This window comes from Bemisia tabaci, chromosome 7 (genome assembly GCF_918797505.1).
Source record: "Bemisia tabaci chromosome 7, PGI_BMITA_v3".
NCBI classification, from domain to species: domain Eukaryota; kingdom Metazoa; phylum Arthropoda; class Insecta; order Hemiptera; family Aleyrodidae; genus Bemisia; species Bemisia tabaci.
Genome location: NC_092799.1, coordinates 43,815,165 through 43,833,006, shown reverse-complemented (window position 1 = coordinate 43,833,006; position 17,842 = coordinate 43,815,165). Strand labels below are relative to the sequence as shown.

Below are 17,842 nucleotides of genomic sequence, written 5' to 3'. Positions count from 1 at the left end.
TCTACAACGTCGCAAACGCAGATACGTCGCCTTCCACTTTAGCCATCGATATGGACCAGAGTAACATTTTTTTTTTAAATAGCTTGATATTCATTGCTCATCGGAGAATTTTATATTAATTGTTACCCTTCATTTTGTCTTTCTTCTTTTTCTCAGTCTCTTGTCCCCCCTCTCATTATAACACCCTTGTTGAGATGACGCCTGATGCAACTGCTCCTTATGCGCCACCCTCAATCTGGTCCTGTCAATAATTTACAAGCGCACGTGTGAAAATCGCCTTCAAAATTGTAGGTATGCAACCTTGTGACCACCGGTTTAGTTAAGTTAAACAAGGCTCCGACGAGATTGTATGGGACGTTTTGAGGAAGTTTTCAGATTCAAGAGATTTTTAAATTTTAACGTCCGTGCATAACTTCAGGTCACATATTGCTACAAGGAAGCCCCTATAATTTCTCATCTCCTCCATAATTACTTCCCCATGATTATGAGCCCATGGGCAATGTTCCCCCTCATTGAATGAAGATACCAGTGCAAGAGATGATGTGCCAACAATTTTTACATAATGTTGACAAAACCATACGTAAAACGCTTATCTTGTTTGCGGTGTTTCAAAATCACCGCTCTCATTTTAGTTTATAGAGGAGGACAAACTAACACTACTGCTCGAAATTTTCCCAAAGTAAACTCCACTTAGCGAAAAATCAGGGAAGTTTTCGAGAAAAGATCGACTTTGATTCTTCTCCATTCTAATACGTAGATTAAATTAAGTCAAGAAGTCTGCAAAGTCGAAGCAAACCGAGGTATGGTATGAGTTTTTGTAGTTTCACCGTCGCACACTGGACCGAGTCAATAGGAGAAGTCGGACAAGATCTCGAAACTTTGAAGGCTTATATTTTCGAAAATATGAAAAAAATAAAATTACGCGAGTGGTTTCATCGGTTTTTTCGTAAAATTTCCTTCCAGAGACACCCTTTGAAATTGAATTCGTGACGAAATAAACATAAAAATTTGAAATTTTAGCCAAAAGTTTCATGTCCAACCTCTTCTACTAGTTGGTTCCACCGTGCGTCGATATGCAATGTTTACCTCTTGCATTCACTGAAAAAAAAAAAACCACATTGGATCTAGAGTCCAGACTGTTAAAAACATCGACAAGAAAAAGTACTCTTGATTCAATCAGAATCTAGCTTAAATCAAGAACCAAGCCTCTTAATTTAAGCGGATTTAGTTTTGATTCAAGCAAAAATCCGATTGAATCAAGAGTATTTTTTCTTGTCAATGTTTTCAAGAGTCTAGACTCTAGATCCAATGTGTTTTTTTTTCCCCCCCAGTGATACATATGTTTCTACAGATTTGTGCGGGGGAGATACTTGCACCGGACTGATTTGCCTGTGAAGTAAGCCTAAACTTAGAGGGCGAAATATTGGAGTTATACGCACAAGAGTGAACTACATTCCAGTCACCCCGCGAATGCACTTTGTGGAATGCGGCCTGAGTGCAATTTGAGACCGAAAAATTCGCTGGAAATTTGGCTCAAGTCCCAGCCGCTACAACATTAGGTTAAACGCTCGGCAAGGATTCTTTTGCACTGGATCCATACCACAGTTCACATATGATTATTTGTAAACAAACGTAGGTAGGCACTCTTCTCCCTTGCCAAAAAGAAAAAGAAAAAAAAACATTATCCGCACGCGAGGAATTCGTTTACTTTCAAGTATGTGGGAGTTCAATGATTTCAGATTCTTCAGCAACCGAGTACAGTGGGAGCAGTGGAATTTTCCGACTCAAAAATTTAGGGGGACCAGAACGGACCACTAGGCAATGTTTGAATTGAAACATGACGTAATATGTGTTTTCCTAGCGTAAAAAGAGTTTCGCTCAACGAGGCGTTCGAAAATCAACATCTATGACGACATATGGACTACATTTTGCAATTAGGAACTATAAATTTCGGCTCGGTTCAAGAACAACGTATGTGCCATTAGTTTCCCTATGCACATACGTGTTTTTTCAGATGAGCTAGAATTTATAGCTCCAAATTGCAAAATGCAGTCCATAAAGAGGGCTGACGTACAATACCGCCTAACAGACAATTTTGGCATAAATTAGTCAGCAGCTTTGCCGCATTCTATAGTATAAAATACGCGGGCTGATGATTTTAGTTTCTTTCCACTTCTACAAGGGAGCATTTGAGAGACGTTGTATTGTATGAAAAAATTGCATATCTAACCTTAAAATTACAAAAATGGCGAAGTTTTCTCTTCGTTCTGCAAAATCGCAGTTTACAGGTAGGCGGTATTGTGATCATTAGTCATCGATAAACGTACTTCTAACTCAGATCAAACGAAACTCAAGTCCTGCAAATGACGTCATTTATTCTATTACCATCTAACTATAATGATAACCGGTGTTTGTAAATACTTATTTTTTATTGGAAATACTTCTAAACCCCCCCCCCCCATTGTGATTCATATTTTACGTAAACTTTTCGAGGAAAAAAAAAAACCCTAGAACCGCGGACTGCATAGGCGGTTCTAGACCTTCATGCTTGGGGGTGCCCAGAGGTGGAAAATGTCAGAGACCGGCCCCGAAGGGGACGGTCGCTTAGGGGAGGCCTAAGTTTCGGCCCTCAAGTTTTATCCCTTTCCTACCTTCTTTTCTATTTTTCTCTCCTTCCTTTCTACTTAAATACCCATAAATTCAATTTTGAAAATTTTTAGCAAAACTTTCCATCAAAACTACAATCATACCATAAAAAAACAGTAGAATCTTTGTAATACACGGCTATCAATATTAATTCTGTTTAAAACATTTTCAACTAATTGCTGGGATTTTTTCTCAAGCGAATACAGAATCTTTAAAATCAGTAATTTCACGGTTCCGATAACCGTACTTAATTTTTGCTTGGGGGTGCCCGGCACCCACTGACACCCCCGTAGAACCGCCTATGCGCGGAGTGTTCCATTTTGTACTCTATCAACTACCTCATCGGCACTAACGTGATACAGAGGCTAAACAGAATGCTATGTCTCCTTCAATCATCGAGGTAGGCCATGAAAATACACCTCGCACAGTGATAACTATATAGCGCTTGAGGGATGTGTCATGTGTTATTAACAAATCTTGCAACGGGGTAAACCAAGTCGAAGCCCTACTTGACTTGAGGATATTTATACTAGCTCTTTCTTGTCATTGAAGTCGTTTTAATTTTTATCTTTTTTTTATTAGTAAAAAAAGTGTTCATAAAAGCCATACAAAAAATTATTTTTCCATTTTTTTGTTTTGTACAGAAGCAGTGCTTCTCTGGCGAATTGGTCGTGTATGAGTATTTTCATTTATTGGGTTGAAATATTGCTCATGAGCTTATGATAACCTACGAAAGGGCGATGGAGAATACGACACATTTTAGGCGATTGTTTTCGGTAAGAGGCAGCATAAAAATTGAGAAATTCTGTGGCTCAAACATTTTTTTTATACGATTCTGATGAGTATTATCAAAATGCGTTGTCAGAGCGATATGTATGAATCAGTTGTTTTTTTCAAAATGGAACAAGTCCATCTTTGCATGAGCCTTGGCTTGCGTAAAAGGACATTCTAATTAAGTCTTGTCGAGGAATGGACCCATAGAGAAAAAAAAGGAGGTGTTTGCATTTCGGGCATCTTGGAATTTTTCATAGAGTATCTATAGCTTTGATGACGTCATTGGGTACAGCGACGTTTTTATCCTGTCGATTTTTCTTGGAAATGGTGTAATTTAAGGGAAAAAGTCATTCAATAAAAAGTGCTTGAAATTATATAAAGAGTTGATTTAAGTAAAAAAATCGGACATTATGGTCCGTTTTTACAGCGTCAACATAACCCTCAACGATTGTTGTTGTTGTTGTGTTTAGGCGTCTTGTTTACATTGATGACGTAGGTGGGTACAAATCCTCAAGATGCAAACACCTCCTTTTTTTTCTCTATGGAATGGACCTGCTCCCTTTTAGAAACAACTGACTCATATACGAATGAAAAAATCGTGAAGTTGCTTCAGTATACCCATTCGTTTTTAAGGCGACTCTCCTCTCACACGTGTTAGAAGATGAAAATTATTGACGGTTAAATAGCTGTGAATGCCATGTTTCTACAAGGTTCTTATTAAATCATAATATGAGTAATTAAAATCCCAAGAACGCCACATTATACTAAAAACATCTTACAATCCGTATGCCTTGTATGTATACTAGGAGAGATTTTTCATGCACACGCATGTCGTAAAGATAGTAGTATAATACATTTATTTTTAAGAGGTGCCTGAACAAAAGAGCAAAAGCAAAGAGGAAAACTGAAAAAGAAAAATCTTACAAATTTAGTTTCAAAATTTATTAAACAAATTATTTTACACAATGACTGATGCAATCATTGAGATTCTGAGGAACAAAGAAAAAATAACCTAAAGTTTTGACAAAGTTTGTTCTCAATATTCATTTCTATAAGTAGTAAAACTGGAATTATTTTCAAAAAAAAAAAAACCAACAACAAATACACGCGAAGACGGCACATCTAGAAAGTGGTGGTTTTACGGTAATGCAAGCAATAAAACGTTTAAGAGATCATATTGTGGCGTACCGTACTCATAAGTTTGTAGCGGTTTGGCGCCTTCATTTTTTTACGTATACGATACGCGCAACGGTTGAGCGAAAATAATTGCATCCATTGGGCATCGCGTAACATAGCGTCCCGTCGCATATATGGATGAATGTCTGGCGAAAGATGGACCAATATCCTTACACAAAGTGTCCAGACATCCTATGAAAGATAAGTGCGCCTGTCAAACCCCGCTCATGATGACATGAATAAGTTGCATTTATGTCGTTCCTGAATGAGACACTTCTTAAAGAAATAAGATTACTATTACTCTAAATATACAAATTGGAATTTTACAACTGAAAGAAATCAAGAAAAAGAAGAAAAAAAATAACATGAGAAAATACAACATGTCCTTCCTAAATGAGACACTTCTTAAAGAAATAAGATTACTATTACTCTAAATGCACAAATTGGAATTTTACAACGGAAAAAATAAGGAAAAAGAAGAAAAAAAATAACATGAGAAAAGAAGGCGATAAAAATGTATCTGATTGAAGCGCTGGGTGCAGAAAGAGCACTTCTTGGTTGCGGTGTCTCAGTAGGATCTCCTTTAACGTTTCTTCCACTATCGTTACAGCAAATGCATGGAATTCGTTAAACTGTTACTGAATTTTCTTTATGATTTTACAATGCTGAAAACTAATAATTTCAGAAAATTCACCCAACAGTTTCCTCCCTAAGACATTTTGCAGTGGAGATTCTGAAACACCGTAACCAAGAAATGCCCTTTTTGCACCTGACACCTCAGTATCATCGTCCTCGGTTCAATTCGCAAAATATACAAAATTTTCGTACAAAAACATCTTAACATTTAACGCATTTACAAACAGTAAAAATGGCGGCGGCATTGACCACTGACAAGTGGAGTACATTTTGCAATAAAGAACCACTATTTCTGGCCCGCATATTAGAAACAACGCACGTGCCATTGGTTTCCCTATGCAGATACGTGTTTTTATGGGAGAGCCAGAGATAGTGGTTCCTTATTGCGAAATGTAATCCAAGTGGTCGTTGAGATCGCTTAAACGGCTTTCCCCGGAGGCGGGATTTCAGTCCTCTCCGATCCCATCATAATCATTGAATATCCCGAGGATCTTCATCTTGATCTCCCTCTTGACTTTCTGGCTCCTCTTCCTTTTCAGCTCCTCGATGACCTCGCAGCTGAAGAGCTCGTCCTCGTTGAGCATCTCGCACGTGTTCCTGATCCTCTCGACTTTGGCCTGGAGCATGCTGACGAAGTCGGAGACCTGGTTGCTCGGGTAGACCTCCTCGGAGTAGGGCGGATGCCTCCTCTGGCCCGCGGGGTCTTTGGACGTGGAGGCGACGAATTCCCGCGGCTCGTTCGTGTGGTCCCGAGGCTGCGAGAGGAGGAGGCGGGGAGGACGGAGGTGGAGGCGGGAAGGACGGAGGTGGAGGCGGGATGGATGGAGGTGGAGATGGAGTAGTGGAGGCCGCTGTCCTCCACCGTGGAGCTGTTCCCCGAGACCTCGCCACTCCGGGGATCGTGGTCGCCCTCGTCTATGTACAGACCTTGACTCGAGGAATCGTCGAGGATCGCTGATGGCGGGACGGAGACTTCCATCGGTCGAGCTCGAACACACCGTTTTTGTCGACTGAAATGATAATATGAATATTAAATCATGCTAAAAAGAAGACAAAACAAGCGGGAAAGTTCTAATACTGTCGTATTAGAAAAGCGCTCAGATGTTAGTAAATGTATTTAATGAAGAAAGGACGTATAAACTCCGTCGACTTGGCTGGGAAATGGAAATAAAACATCAGCTGATAGCAAACAAAGGTTACCAAGGAAACCGTAAACGCGTATTTTCGTTTCCCGAAAATGAGCTCACCGTTGAGCTCATCAGGCGCGTTTTTTTTTAGGCTTCATTTGAGTTCAACGATCAATTTCGATAAGAATTACTCTACCGGTAAGAAATTTTCTAATAGACAAACGATCGAAACTACCTGCGCATTACGTTAAAAGCATAAAATACAGTTTTCACAGCTTTATTTATTTTAAAAATGGACCCCCCCCCCCCCCCCAAAAAGCCTACACATCGATGAGCTGGTGCGCCATTTAAACGCATTAGCACTAGTATACTAGTACCTACTCTCTTCGTTTCTTCCTTTGTACTTCTGTTTCTACTGTTGTTGTAATCTTCCCATCATTTAGCGGTGGCTGTTTGTCTACACGACTAAGGCCAATGAACTATACCTAGAGTGCGCAAGCTCTCAAAAAAAAAAAAAAAAAAAAAAATAGTATACTAGTACTCAGAGGCAGGTCGAAATCAAAAAGCGCTGCCTATCGGCTGAGCGCTTAAAAACAAGCGACAAGTAGTGTATTTTTAACAGAGACAATTGGACGTATTTCTGTCAAACGGAACTAAGCGCCAATTTGAGTTCCTTTTGAGGAATTTAGAATCCCGGATAGCGCGTTCTGTCAAACGGAACTAAGTGCCAATTTGAGTTCCTTTTGAGGAATTTAGAATCCCGGATAGCGCGTTCTGTCAAACGGAACTAAGCGACATGGAAAATCATTGCGAGTATAGGACGGAACGAGCAGGACGCCCGTTTCGGCCGCCAATCCAAGCCCCCCTCTACCTTCCTCCCCCTATGGCGCTTAGTTCCGTTTGATAGAAATACGTCCAATTAAGGGTCCTCCGCCGGTCTCTTGGCGACAGGTGGAAGTTTTTACATTCGAGGATTTAACACTTCCTCATGGGCAATTATATGGGAGCAACAGGCATCATACCTACTGGGTGGATGATGAGCTTAGTGTGGCCTCATGAGACAAACAAGTTTCCCAAACTTCGGTTTGTTTGCGAAATGAAATATTCTGAACACGCGTTGTTGATCATCCACCTAGTGGATAGGTGTAGGTCAACTGTTGAATGTTAAAGTCCCGAAAGTGAAAGCTTCCACTATTGCCAAAATACGTGCGGAGGGTCTCTTGTCTCTGATTTTTAAACGCTTCTTGTACACGCAAGACAATCGATTTTTGAACTGCCATAGACTCTTGAGTGAGGGCGATCAAAGTCTTGGTAGCATTTACTACAGTGTACCTAGTACATGGTATGGTAGAGTATCAACGGCGAAATGTGAATAATCAGCTAAAGATTTTTTCAGTTGGTTATATGGGAAAGAATCGATTATTGAGACATCACTTGGAAACACCCCGATAATCGATCTTATTCCATGGGTTTAAACGGCACATCAATGCATCCATCGCAAAGCACGCCACGTCACTGAATAGGACGCTATCAGAACTTTGATTCCCTTCACCTGAGAAACTACTTGGGTCCAAAATTAGTCCATTTATTATAATTTTTTGTCCATGAACTTGTAAATAGTTTTCATCCAATTGTAATGGACTGTCATTCTTGTCAATCGGATGCATTTTAAAAATTCAAGGGAAATATTCATAACATTCATCGACATTCAATGGATCACTAGACAAGGTACAAATTTAATCATTCTGATACATGTTTCTTAACCAGAATTTCACGTTGAACATGATTTGCGCAACGAAAATTACTGAAACCAACTCCTAACGGAGATATTAACATTTTTATTTCACATTGGTTACGAGGAATTTGAACTGCCCGCTCACAAGAAACTCAAAGCTCTACGTGAGTCAAACCGCGCACTACAACGGTTTCAGCAAGCTTCTCAATCGAGCAATGTTCATTTCCCACCATGTGTTTTTTAAACTATAAGTAATTTGCTATAGCTGAGCCAAAGCGTCAAGATTGAGGTTGCCAGATTTTTTTATCGCAGAAACGTTCATGATGACGTTTAGCGCGCGATGTGAATCACGTAGAGCATTGAGTTTTCATGAGCGGGTGGTTTCAATTCACGCACCAAAAATCATTGAATATCTTTGGAAGGAGTTGATTTCGGTAATTTTAGTTGTGCGCATCGTGTTTTACGTGAAATTGTGGTGAAGAAACATGTATCAGAATGCTGAAATTCGTACCTTGTCTAGTGGTCCATTGTTCCACTGTTAAACATTTTGGAGTGAAATTCTGTGCCAGAGTCAAATATATGCATAGCGCCCAAAACCTCGCGTGATATGAAAGCGAGGCGACATCTATTACCCTTACGGAATGACTTACCGACGCAGTATTATGCAGAGGCGGATCCAGCAATTTGGCAACACCGGATTGCCTCCATTTAAACCTATGCTACATAATCGATTCTTATCGGAGCACCTGGCCCTTCTAATTTTTAACCGTGTTATCAGAACTTTGGGAACTTTCGAATGCTCATGCGGAAATTTTTCTTTCAGAATGGCCGGATTGTGGTTCCCTTTATTTTCATCCATCCGTCTGAATAGCATATATGAAGTGTAGCGAAGTATAATTTTGCTTATAGTTATTTTTGTTAGTCATAAATAATTAAGGAGTTATTCGTGCCTGTTGCACATCTGTATGCATCTTACTTCCTTTATTCAAACTTCAACGGGACAATTTTCCTGCAATCACCTGAGAATTCATGTAGTAATCCTATTTCATTAAAGTGTAAAAAGTATAAATGATTCGCACTGCCGTGCTAAGGAAAAACGCAGCATGAACCTCCAGGCGTTGCCAAATTTCCTTTGATAAAACACGAATTTCCGGTAAACTTGTGAATATTTTCCCCCAAAATGTTCAGACAATTTTGTACGCAATTCAATCTAAAATGTCTGAAGATTTAAAAGAAAAATGTGCATGAATGTCGTCAAAAATACATGTTCTATCTAGGGAAATTTGGCAACTCTCCATGAGATTCATACGGCGTTTTTTCTTAGCACGGCAGATTAGGTGAGCTCTGTAGCATGCGTTCAAATATCTATCATTACAGACGATAGGGTGACACAGACGTCTCTTCTTTTCTTTATTTTTGAAAACAGCAAGAAGGCAAAAGAAGGGTCAAAACATTCATTTCAATGCCAGCGAAGTTACTTACTTTCTTGGAAAAATGTAGGGGTCCAGAAACTTGAATAAATTATGATGTTCCCATTTGAGAGCGCCTGGTCCGTGTAGTCTCACTTGTTTTCTTTCTTTTATGTACTTTTCTCTGAGTGATTTCCATTTAGCCAGAACAACAGTCACTGGGAAACAGAGGTAAAAGAAAATAAATAGAGATAAATTGAAATTCGTGGAAGGAACTGAACGATCAGAACAATACATATAAATCGTTGCTACAAGGAAGGGAACACGTACAAAGATTTGCGAGACTGCAAATTCCGCGAACCTCCCGTAAACTATGATTCGATTCTTGTTGGTGTGGTAGGTTACATCGGTATTTCATTCTTTTCATTCGGGTTTTTTAAAGTGGCCAAAGTCGAAACATGCGCAGGCTCGGACTGGCCATAAGGCCAATCTGCCACTAGCAGATACGCCCCCTATGCGCGCCGAAAATGCGCCCCTCTGACAGATAGCAAAATAAGAAGAGAAAAAAAATTACGACCGAGAATATATGCGGAAAATTCCTTAAATGAGTAAAGAAAGGTGCTTTTACACATGTTAGTAGCGAACAGAGGTCCAAGAACTACTTTCTGAAGCGTAAACACTAACTTCTCTGTAACTTCGCCGGAAACAAACATAGTATGGAAATAGAGGGAGGGAAAGGATATGCGCGTTTACGACGGCGCAGAGATACACTATTCGTACTCGATGGACGTCCGTGCTGTATCTAAAAAATTGAAGGCGCGATGACGCGAAGCGTGAGCTCTCAATGCTCTGCTATATGCTGTCAATGAGGTGTCGATTATATTCGGGAGAATAGTCAAAAAAGAGGCCCCAACACATGTCTCCTACCTTCGTCTGTGTTACTCGCGTAGTACCTGAGGCACCATTACAAATAACACAAACAGAAACAAACACAACATGGAAATAGAGGGAGGGAAAGGATGCGCGTCTACGACGGCGCAGTGATACAACTATTCGTACTTGATGGACATCCGTGCTGCATCTGAAAAATTGAAGGCGCGATGACGCGAAGCGTGAGCTCTTAATGCCCTGTTGTATGCTGTCAATGAAGTGTTATACTCAGATTTGGGAGAAAAGTTAAAAAAGAGGCCCGATTACGTCTTTCCTGTCTTCAGCTGTGTTGATACTCGTCCTTTCTTCTTTTTCAAGGTTCTTGTCTGATTCTTTTTAAGGATGGATTTGCAGACCCACGTCTTAAGCTTATGCAAACCGCAGCACTGGCTCGGTTCTTTTGGAAATAATGGTGCTTGGATGCGTCTGGTGGCTTTAATTTTTTATGTTTAATTTAATTTTAGAAGTCTGTCAGTTATACTTCAATACGTTCAATTTTGCAATTTTTACTCCTTACGATTACTTAATAAACTTTGAACCTAAAAATAGCGTAAACTTGTGCATGTGCTGCTTTGCCAAAATTTTCTGAACCCCTCTCCACAAAAGGGATGCCCCACCAGGAAATATCATATTAAGCCCCTTTAACCGGCCAAGGGTCTGCGCCCTCAGATGCGAGCCAGTCTGACCCTGAACATGCGTATCTTTCTACATTGCAATGTTTAAAAAGATCCGATTATTAAGATTTATATCTAATTAAGCCTCGATTATTTACCAAAATATCTCCTTAGTTCTCGTCGACAGATTGGTAGGAGCAAATAAAATTTACACAAATTTCTAAGAAAAACTGTTGCCTCGTTTTATTAGAAAAAAAATTTGAGCGACGGTTAGCAAGTCAAAATTAATAATTATTTTTCATTAATTACTTTACTCTTTAATAATTACTTTTTTATTGAAAAAATGTATTGTCACAACTAACCGAGACTGTTGTCACTTTTAGTGTTACGTCTCCAAAGAACGGTACAAATCGATCTACTTTCATGCAGGGTTGCAATTTTTTATGGAAAATAAAATCTTGAAATTTAATGTTGAAAATTTCATAAAATTTCAGAATGATATGAAAAATATTGACACTTTTCTTCGACATTAAATGCACAATTAAATGAAAGGCGAATGGTTATCTCTTCTTGGTACTTTTTAGCGCGTGCTGCATACCCAGTCGCTAAGAATATGTTTCATTTTTTTCATATTCTTCGCAACTTTATAATATTTCATGAAATATATTCCTACAGAAATTGCCTATCTTTCGTGTTCTTCATTTCACTTCTGCAACCTCCCTAACATGACAAAGGGGAAAGGGATTTTCAATCGAGTGGTTTCCTCATTCGCTCCTAAATTAAGGCATTTTTCGGTAAAAGGAGGTACACATTTTCCAGTGCTACTAAGATTGTGCAAAATACATAGTTCTCTGGTTGTAAGTAACTTATCCGATAGTTCTGCCATGAATTTTTCCTGAATCCACTCCGAGTTTTTCCTCACTATTGCACGGCTATAAGTCGACCGTGAAAGAATTTTATCTGCCACAAATGCTTTCAAACATTGCGCAATTTTAGCAGCATTGTAAGCGGCAAGCCTCATACGCCCTTTGGCGAGAAAGCCCTCAATTTTTTCACGCTACGCTTGAGCATTTTCTGCACTCCTGCGGGCTGATTGTTGAAATTGGTAGACAAAGCTATAGACAAAGAAGACAAAAGGGACATGAAGGGATCCTTTCGGTAGAAGGAGGTGTCTGCAATTGACAAAGAAGGTAGATAATAGACCGACTAACGGCAACCCACGAGAGACCCTGTAGTTGGTACAACATTTTCTCCACTAGTCTATCGGAACCAAACGTTTCAACCAATAGGATCACCGCATACTCCCTAAGTCTTCTTTGTCGATCGCTTTGTCTATCAATTTCAACAATCAGCCCCTAGGCCCGCCTTACTCACGAAAAATTACCTTAAATTTTCCCAATTCTGACCTGTAAAAGTCGTGATTAAACGAGGAAATGGTCCGGGCAGAGAGACCGAGTTCTACATCTACACTGCCGTGCTAAGGAAGAACGCCGTATGAACCTTCCACGTTGCCAAGTTTCCACCGATAAAAACTGAATTTACTGGGAAAATTGCGAATATTATTTTCCGAAATTTTCAGATAATTTTGTACACAATTTAATCTAGAATATCTGAAAATTTCAAGGAAAAATATGCACGAATGCTGCCAAAAATACGTGTTTTATCGAGGGAAATTTGGCAACGCTCGAATGTTCATACGGCGTTTTTCCTTAGCACGCCCGCACGCTCAGTAAGTTCGAAATTGAGCGTCTCCCGCGATGATGAGATCGAGAATGAGAAGACGTTTATTTTGGCTGCCGAATTGATGTGCTGAGGTAGCTGACACATCCAACGGAGCGGATCAGACGAACGAAATGCGTAACCTTAAGCCGAAAATTAGTTCCTAGATTTGGACGAAATTTTAATGCATTTGTTTTACTCCGGACGATGATTCAATTTGAACGGACGCCAACCGGATACGGAAGCGACGGCTGCCCGCTCTCGCTCATTCTCGCCGCGACGGAACATTGAACGCGGGAAAATTGATTTCCGGGGTCGTATCAAGCCGAAAATGCGTTTTACTAAGATTTTGAGAAATCGGCTTTCGAGAAAGGATATCAACTTTTTCGGGGAAGAGGCAGTCTGCCTGCAGAAAATAGCAAACTGCAGAATGGGGCAATAAATGAGGTCAACACGAAATTAAGAACTCAGTCATGTGTTTTTTCATCGTTTGAAAATTTAACGTTATTTGTACGTGGCAAATGATTCAAACAGGGGAGAATCGAGGAAACAACTTCTTGGGAAGATATTTTGAAGCTGGAGTTGAAAAAAATGATATCTCGTCTTAAATTTTCGAGGTAGGTCAGGGGAATTTAATTTTGCTCCAAATTGTATATCTGTTGGATTTTTTTTTGTATCGTGTCACGTATAATGTTCCCTCGCGGTAAATTTCACTGGAAAAAAAAACACATTGGATCTAGAGTCCAGACTCTTGAAAACATTGACAAGAAAAAATACTCTTGATTCAATCGGATTTGTACTTGAATCAAAACGAAATCCGCTTAAATTAAGAGGCTTGGTTCTTAATTTAAGCTAGATTCTGATTGAAGCAAGAGTACTTTTTCTTGTCGATGTTTTTAAGAGTCTGGACTCTAGATCCAATGTGTTTTTTTTTCCCAGTGTAGGTGCGTTAACTTAAACTTGAGGAGTACGCTGATCTATTTTTTTATTCAAGTCTCCACGATAGAAGGTCAATAAATGATGTACATGTAAAACATTATTGATTACCATACTCACTCGGAAGTAAACAGTGCTCTTTTAGATAATATGAAAAAATGACACATAAGCTTTTGGCTCGTGTAACCGAATATTCATTTTTGTGGCCGAACTGAGGAGGTGATCGCAAGTTAGGTTTGATTAATTGAACAGACGCGATCACCTTACAAATATAATTTTAACTCCTGGATGCAACTATTCGGACTCCGTGGATGTCCGTATTGCATACGCACTGAAGTGAAGGCGTTTTGACTGTCCAGGCACTCACCTTTTCACCCGCGGCGCGGTGCCAACGGCGAGCTTTACTGAGAGGATTCTAATTAGCAGAGCGCTTTTAATTTTTCGTTTTTACCACAGAGATATCTCCTACACACGAATAGTTACATATCGACGGTGTAAGTTGGCAATCACATAACTCGGTTTGCGACGTCGTAGACTTCCTGTCATACTTTATTTTTTAAGTGGAAAACTTCTCAACAGAAATTATTTAAAACTGCCGTGATTTTTCTTCTATGAGCAAAGAAAATTCTGCCTAAACTTCAAGGAATGATGTCGATTTGTTCTCATGTAAAAAAATAACCTAGAGGCGGAAATTTTCAGACACCGCAAACGAGATATGTGATTGCGGACTCATGCCGTCGATATAGGCATTGGATATGAGTATCTTTTGTGCTTTAGTTTTGACATCAGATGTACTGAGTATGATTTGTAGAGCAACAATTCATGTCCAAGAGATGCCTTTGAGGTATGAAGAATAAGGCACTCGGCTATTTTCGCTCCTTGCAGTAAAGCCCGCCGCACGATGAAACTAGCCTTTCAGAGAGGTTTGGCATGAAATATTTGACTTAAAATTGTATGGGGTGCTTCTTGAAGGAAGTTTTTTAAGTAAATCAATGAAGCCACTTCTAAAAACGTAAAAACCTCTACGTTCCAGGTTAATGTCGATTTGAGCTTTCTATGTTTCCACATTTTGTATGACTTGCTCCTGTGAGCGCCGCAGGTGAGGCGGTCAGTGTTTGAAGTCAAAACGCCTTCACTCCCGCGCGTATGCAACACGGACATCCGTGGAGCTCGAATAGTTGCATCCAGGCATTACAATGAAATCCGTTTAATGTCCGTCGCATGATACGCTAACTGAACATTTGATGGTTTCGCTTGCGCCTTAACTTAATTCCAGCGTTGCCTATTGTGCCGATGAAATAAACCATTACTGATTTTAATTGCAACATTGTCCATTTTCCGAGAAATGATTCATTTACCTGTATATTACAATTACCGGCCCTCGAAATCACAATAAAATTAGGTACTTGAGCATGATATGTAGAGTTTTAACGAGTTGTTTGTTGTTAACAACTTTTTGTTTTGATATTTTTTATTTTTCCTCCTTTGGGGAATCTTGTAAAATTTTCAAAGAACAACCCTGATGAATCGCACGGAATCTAGAACAAAATCGATGGCCATTCGTCTCCCGAAAAATTGAAATGCATTAGGAAATTTGTAGGAAGCTAGTGCACGCATATGATTTCCTAGGTGCAGTTCGAAACTATAGCACGAAAAAGTATCTTAAATATGAATATTGACGAAAATTTACTATCGGCTGCTCTTTCCCTCCTGGAATGTGGGCTGCGTCTAGTTAGTGCGTAATACTTAATTACTCAAACTAAAAAAGATCGCAATCTGAAAAGAACCTATACGCTATACGCCCTGTATATTACGACTTTATGAAGCTGAGTCTGTAGCTTTCAGTTAGTTTTGATGTATTATATTGGGTAGACTTACATATTCTACTGAACTGATTAATTCAATATAGTGGGTAGCAAAGACAAGGCATATTTTTATAGAAACGTTGAGGTGATAATTATTCTAAGGTTGTTCAGAAAATGTAAGAAGCAATGTAGAAGAAATGTGAGAAATGTGAGAGAAGCAATGCTGATATTAGACAACGAGAAAACTTTCAATTTTTATTCTCTTATTTTTCTGAATTTCCCTCGGTAATCAAAAGGGCGGAAAATGAGTTTTGATGATACTTACAATTATGATGTTCAAAATATTTAAAATGTTTTGCGAGTCCCTGGATCTACCTTTTTTTAGACCTCTTCTCGAGGGGCGCCTAAATGTACACCAACGACTTGTAGAACACGATAATTTTCAATTCAAAATAGGTAACAGCTGGGCAGTGGACACATTCTACTACTCCAGCGGAAAAACGACGAGATTATATATCTTATCGCATTTAATCGTCGCAACGTGTATCGTCGATATATCCCGATATACGGGTCGCAAAGTGAAGCGAGCCATTGGGAGAGGGCAGACATGAAATATTGACCAAAATTTCAAATTTTGTTGTTTATCACGTCAAATTATACATTTTAAACGATGACTGATTGTGAACTTAAACGAAACAACTAACCAATTTTAAACGTATACGTCTCGTGATTACAAAGATGTGGCTTTTAAAGTTAGGTATCCATATCATTTCCCACCTCCCCGATTGACTTGCTCGAGGCTCCACTGTGTGAGTATGTACCGTTGTCGCGAGCAGCAATACTGCCACGCTAAGGAAGAACGCCGTAAGAACATTCGAGAGTTGCCAAATTTCCTTTGATGAGATTTTTACCTTTGAGAAAAATTATGAATATTTTTTCTTGAAATTTTCAGGTACTTTCGATCAAAATACTAACAAAATTCTCTGAAAAATTGGAAGTAAATATTCATAAGTTTACCAGGGAATTCGTGTTTTGCCAAAGACAATTTGGCAACGCCTGAAGGTTCATACGTCATTTTTCCTCAGCACGGGAGAATATACTGCTGTCCTGCGGAAAAACGCCGTATCAGCCTTCAGGCGTTGCCAAATTTCATTAGATAATACACGAATTCCCTGGTGAACGTAGGAATATTTTTCTTCCAATTCTTAATTTATTAATTTTGTTCGCAATTTCTCCCTTTGTTCCTGAAAATATCAAGGAAGAAGATTGATATTTTTCTGAAGAAATTAACATTTTATGGGTGGAAATTTGGCAACTCTAGAATGTTCATACAGCGGTTTTCCTTAGCACGGCCCACGGCAGTATACACCTAGTGCATGCCGTAGCCGCTTAATCAGTCTATTCTGGAATAGGCCCTACTTAGCACTATTTACGCGCGTAAAGACGGCAACTTCCTGACAAAGCATTCTTGACGAGGAATCAAATCGACGGTGAAACTACCAAACCACGTATCTCGGTTTGCGACGTCGCAGACTTCCTGTCATACTTTATTTTTTAAATGAAAAACTACTTAACATCCAGTCTTGAAAATTTCTGTGATTTTTCCTCTTCGTGCGGAGAAAATTCTGTGAAAATTTCAAGGATATTGATTGGTCTACTTCACAAAAATAAAATGCGAGCGTAGATTTTTAAACACCGCAAACGAGATACGTGGTTTGGTAGTTTCACCGTCGAAATGTCAGCGACCGTCACCGCGACATCTACAGGCCTTGAGGAGCAACATGTGGCTAACAATAAGCGCGAGACACCGGTAGCTCCTTTCCCAGCCCAGCTCACAAAATTATTCATATCGCTCATCACACAGAACTCGGTACTCATTCCATCTCCCCACCCCACGGCGACCGGTTTTAAGGCAAAAAAATACTACCTGGCACACCGTAGAATCGAGCTATATTCTGCCAACACTCCATCTTCTTCTCGTGGTCCTTGTAGTCGGTCCGATTCTTGTTGTACAGCAGATCGTTCTCCCTCACCATCAGCACGAAAGGCTCGACTTCTATAACGGCCATGGTCCTGAAATCACTCGCGTGAAACACTCAAACTTTACGACTCGATCGAAAAGAATCCACGAAAGAGAGATTCCGAGGTGTTGGCGTATCGATCGCGTAGCACTACGCGACCGGCCGGGAGAAATTAGTCGACTGAGCCGAGCCAGCCAGGCTCAAGTGAGATTTCCCCTCCGGTAAGTCCGTTAAGCGTTTAATTCTCCCGTGAATTCTCCTAAGTTGGTAGAGTCGTTGCGTAAGGGGCTTTATTCTCTTGCGCGCCAGTTTGC

The 17,842-nt window shown here is 39.8% G+C and overlaps 1 protein-coding gene and 1 long non-coding RNA gene across 3 annotated transcripts in view; one reads left to right on the top strand and one right to left on the bottom strand.

The window, feature by feature from the left end:
• The window catches only part of LOC109035856 (uncharacterized), a 17,866-nt gene extending 11,956 nt beyond the window's left edge, over positions 1-5,910 (top strand). The window contains exons 2-4 of one of the 2 annotated variants that reach the window (XR_011900255.1): positions 157-287; positions 3,291-3,422; positions 5,772-5,910. This is a non-coding gene — a long non-coding RNA (uncharacterized lncRNA). Of the gene's footprint in view, positions 1-156; positions 292-3,290; positions 3,423-5,771 lie in introns of both variants that reach the window. The other variant, XR_011900254.1, reaches the window with a different exon arrangement.
• Positions 4,350-17,842, bottom strand: LOC109035855 (uncharacterized). The gene is made up of 3 exons (XM_019049666.2): positions 17,435-17,842; positions 9,577-9,721; positions 4,350-6,242 (listed from the first exon to the last, which is right to left on the bottom strand). Exons 1-3 carry the CDS (start codon positions 17,574-17,576, stop codon positions 5,768-5,770), a joined length of 762 nt encoding a protein of 253 aa, XP_018905211.2. The 5' UTR covers positions 17,577-17,842; the 3' UTR covers positions 4,350-5,767.

Bases quoted from the DNA above. Each gene is read 5' to 3' on its own strand.
- LOC109035855 (XM_019049666.2), bottom strand. From the start codon at position 17,576: ATGGCCGTTATAGAAGTCGAGCCTTTCGTGCTGATGGTGAGGGAGAAC. The intron at 9,722-17,434 runs GTAGTATTTTTT...TCTGTTTCCCAG, and splicing joins TCGATTCTACGGTGTGCCAG to TGACTGTTGTTCTGGCTAAA. The intron at 6,243-9,576 runs GTAAGTAACTTC...TTATCATTTCAG, and splicing joins CCCTACATTTTTCCAAGAAA to TCGACAAAAACGGTGTGTTC.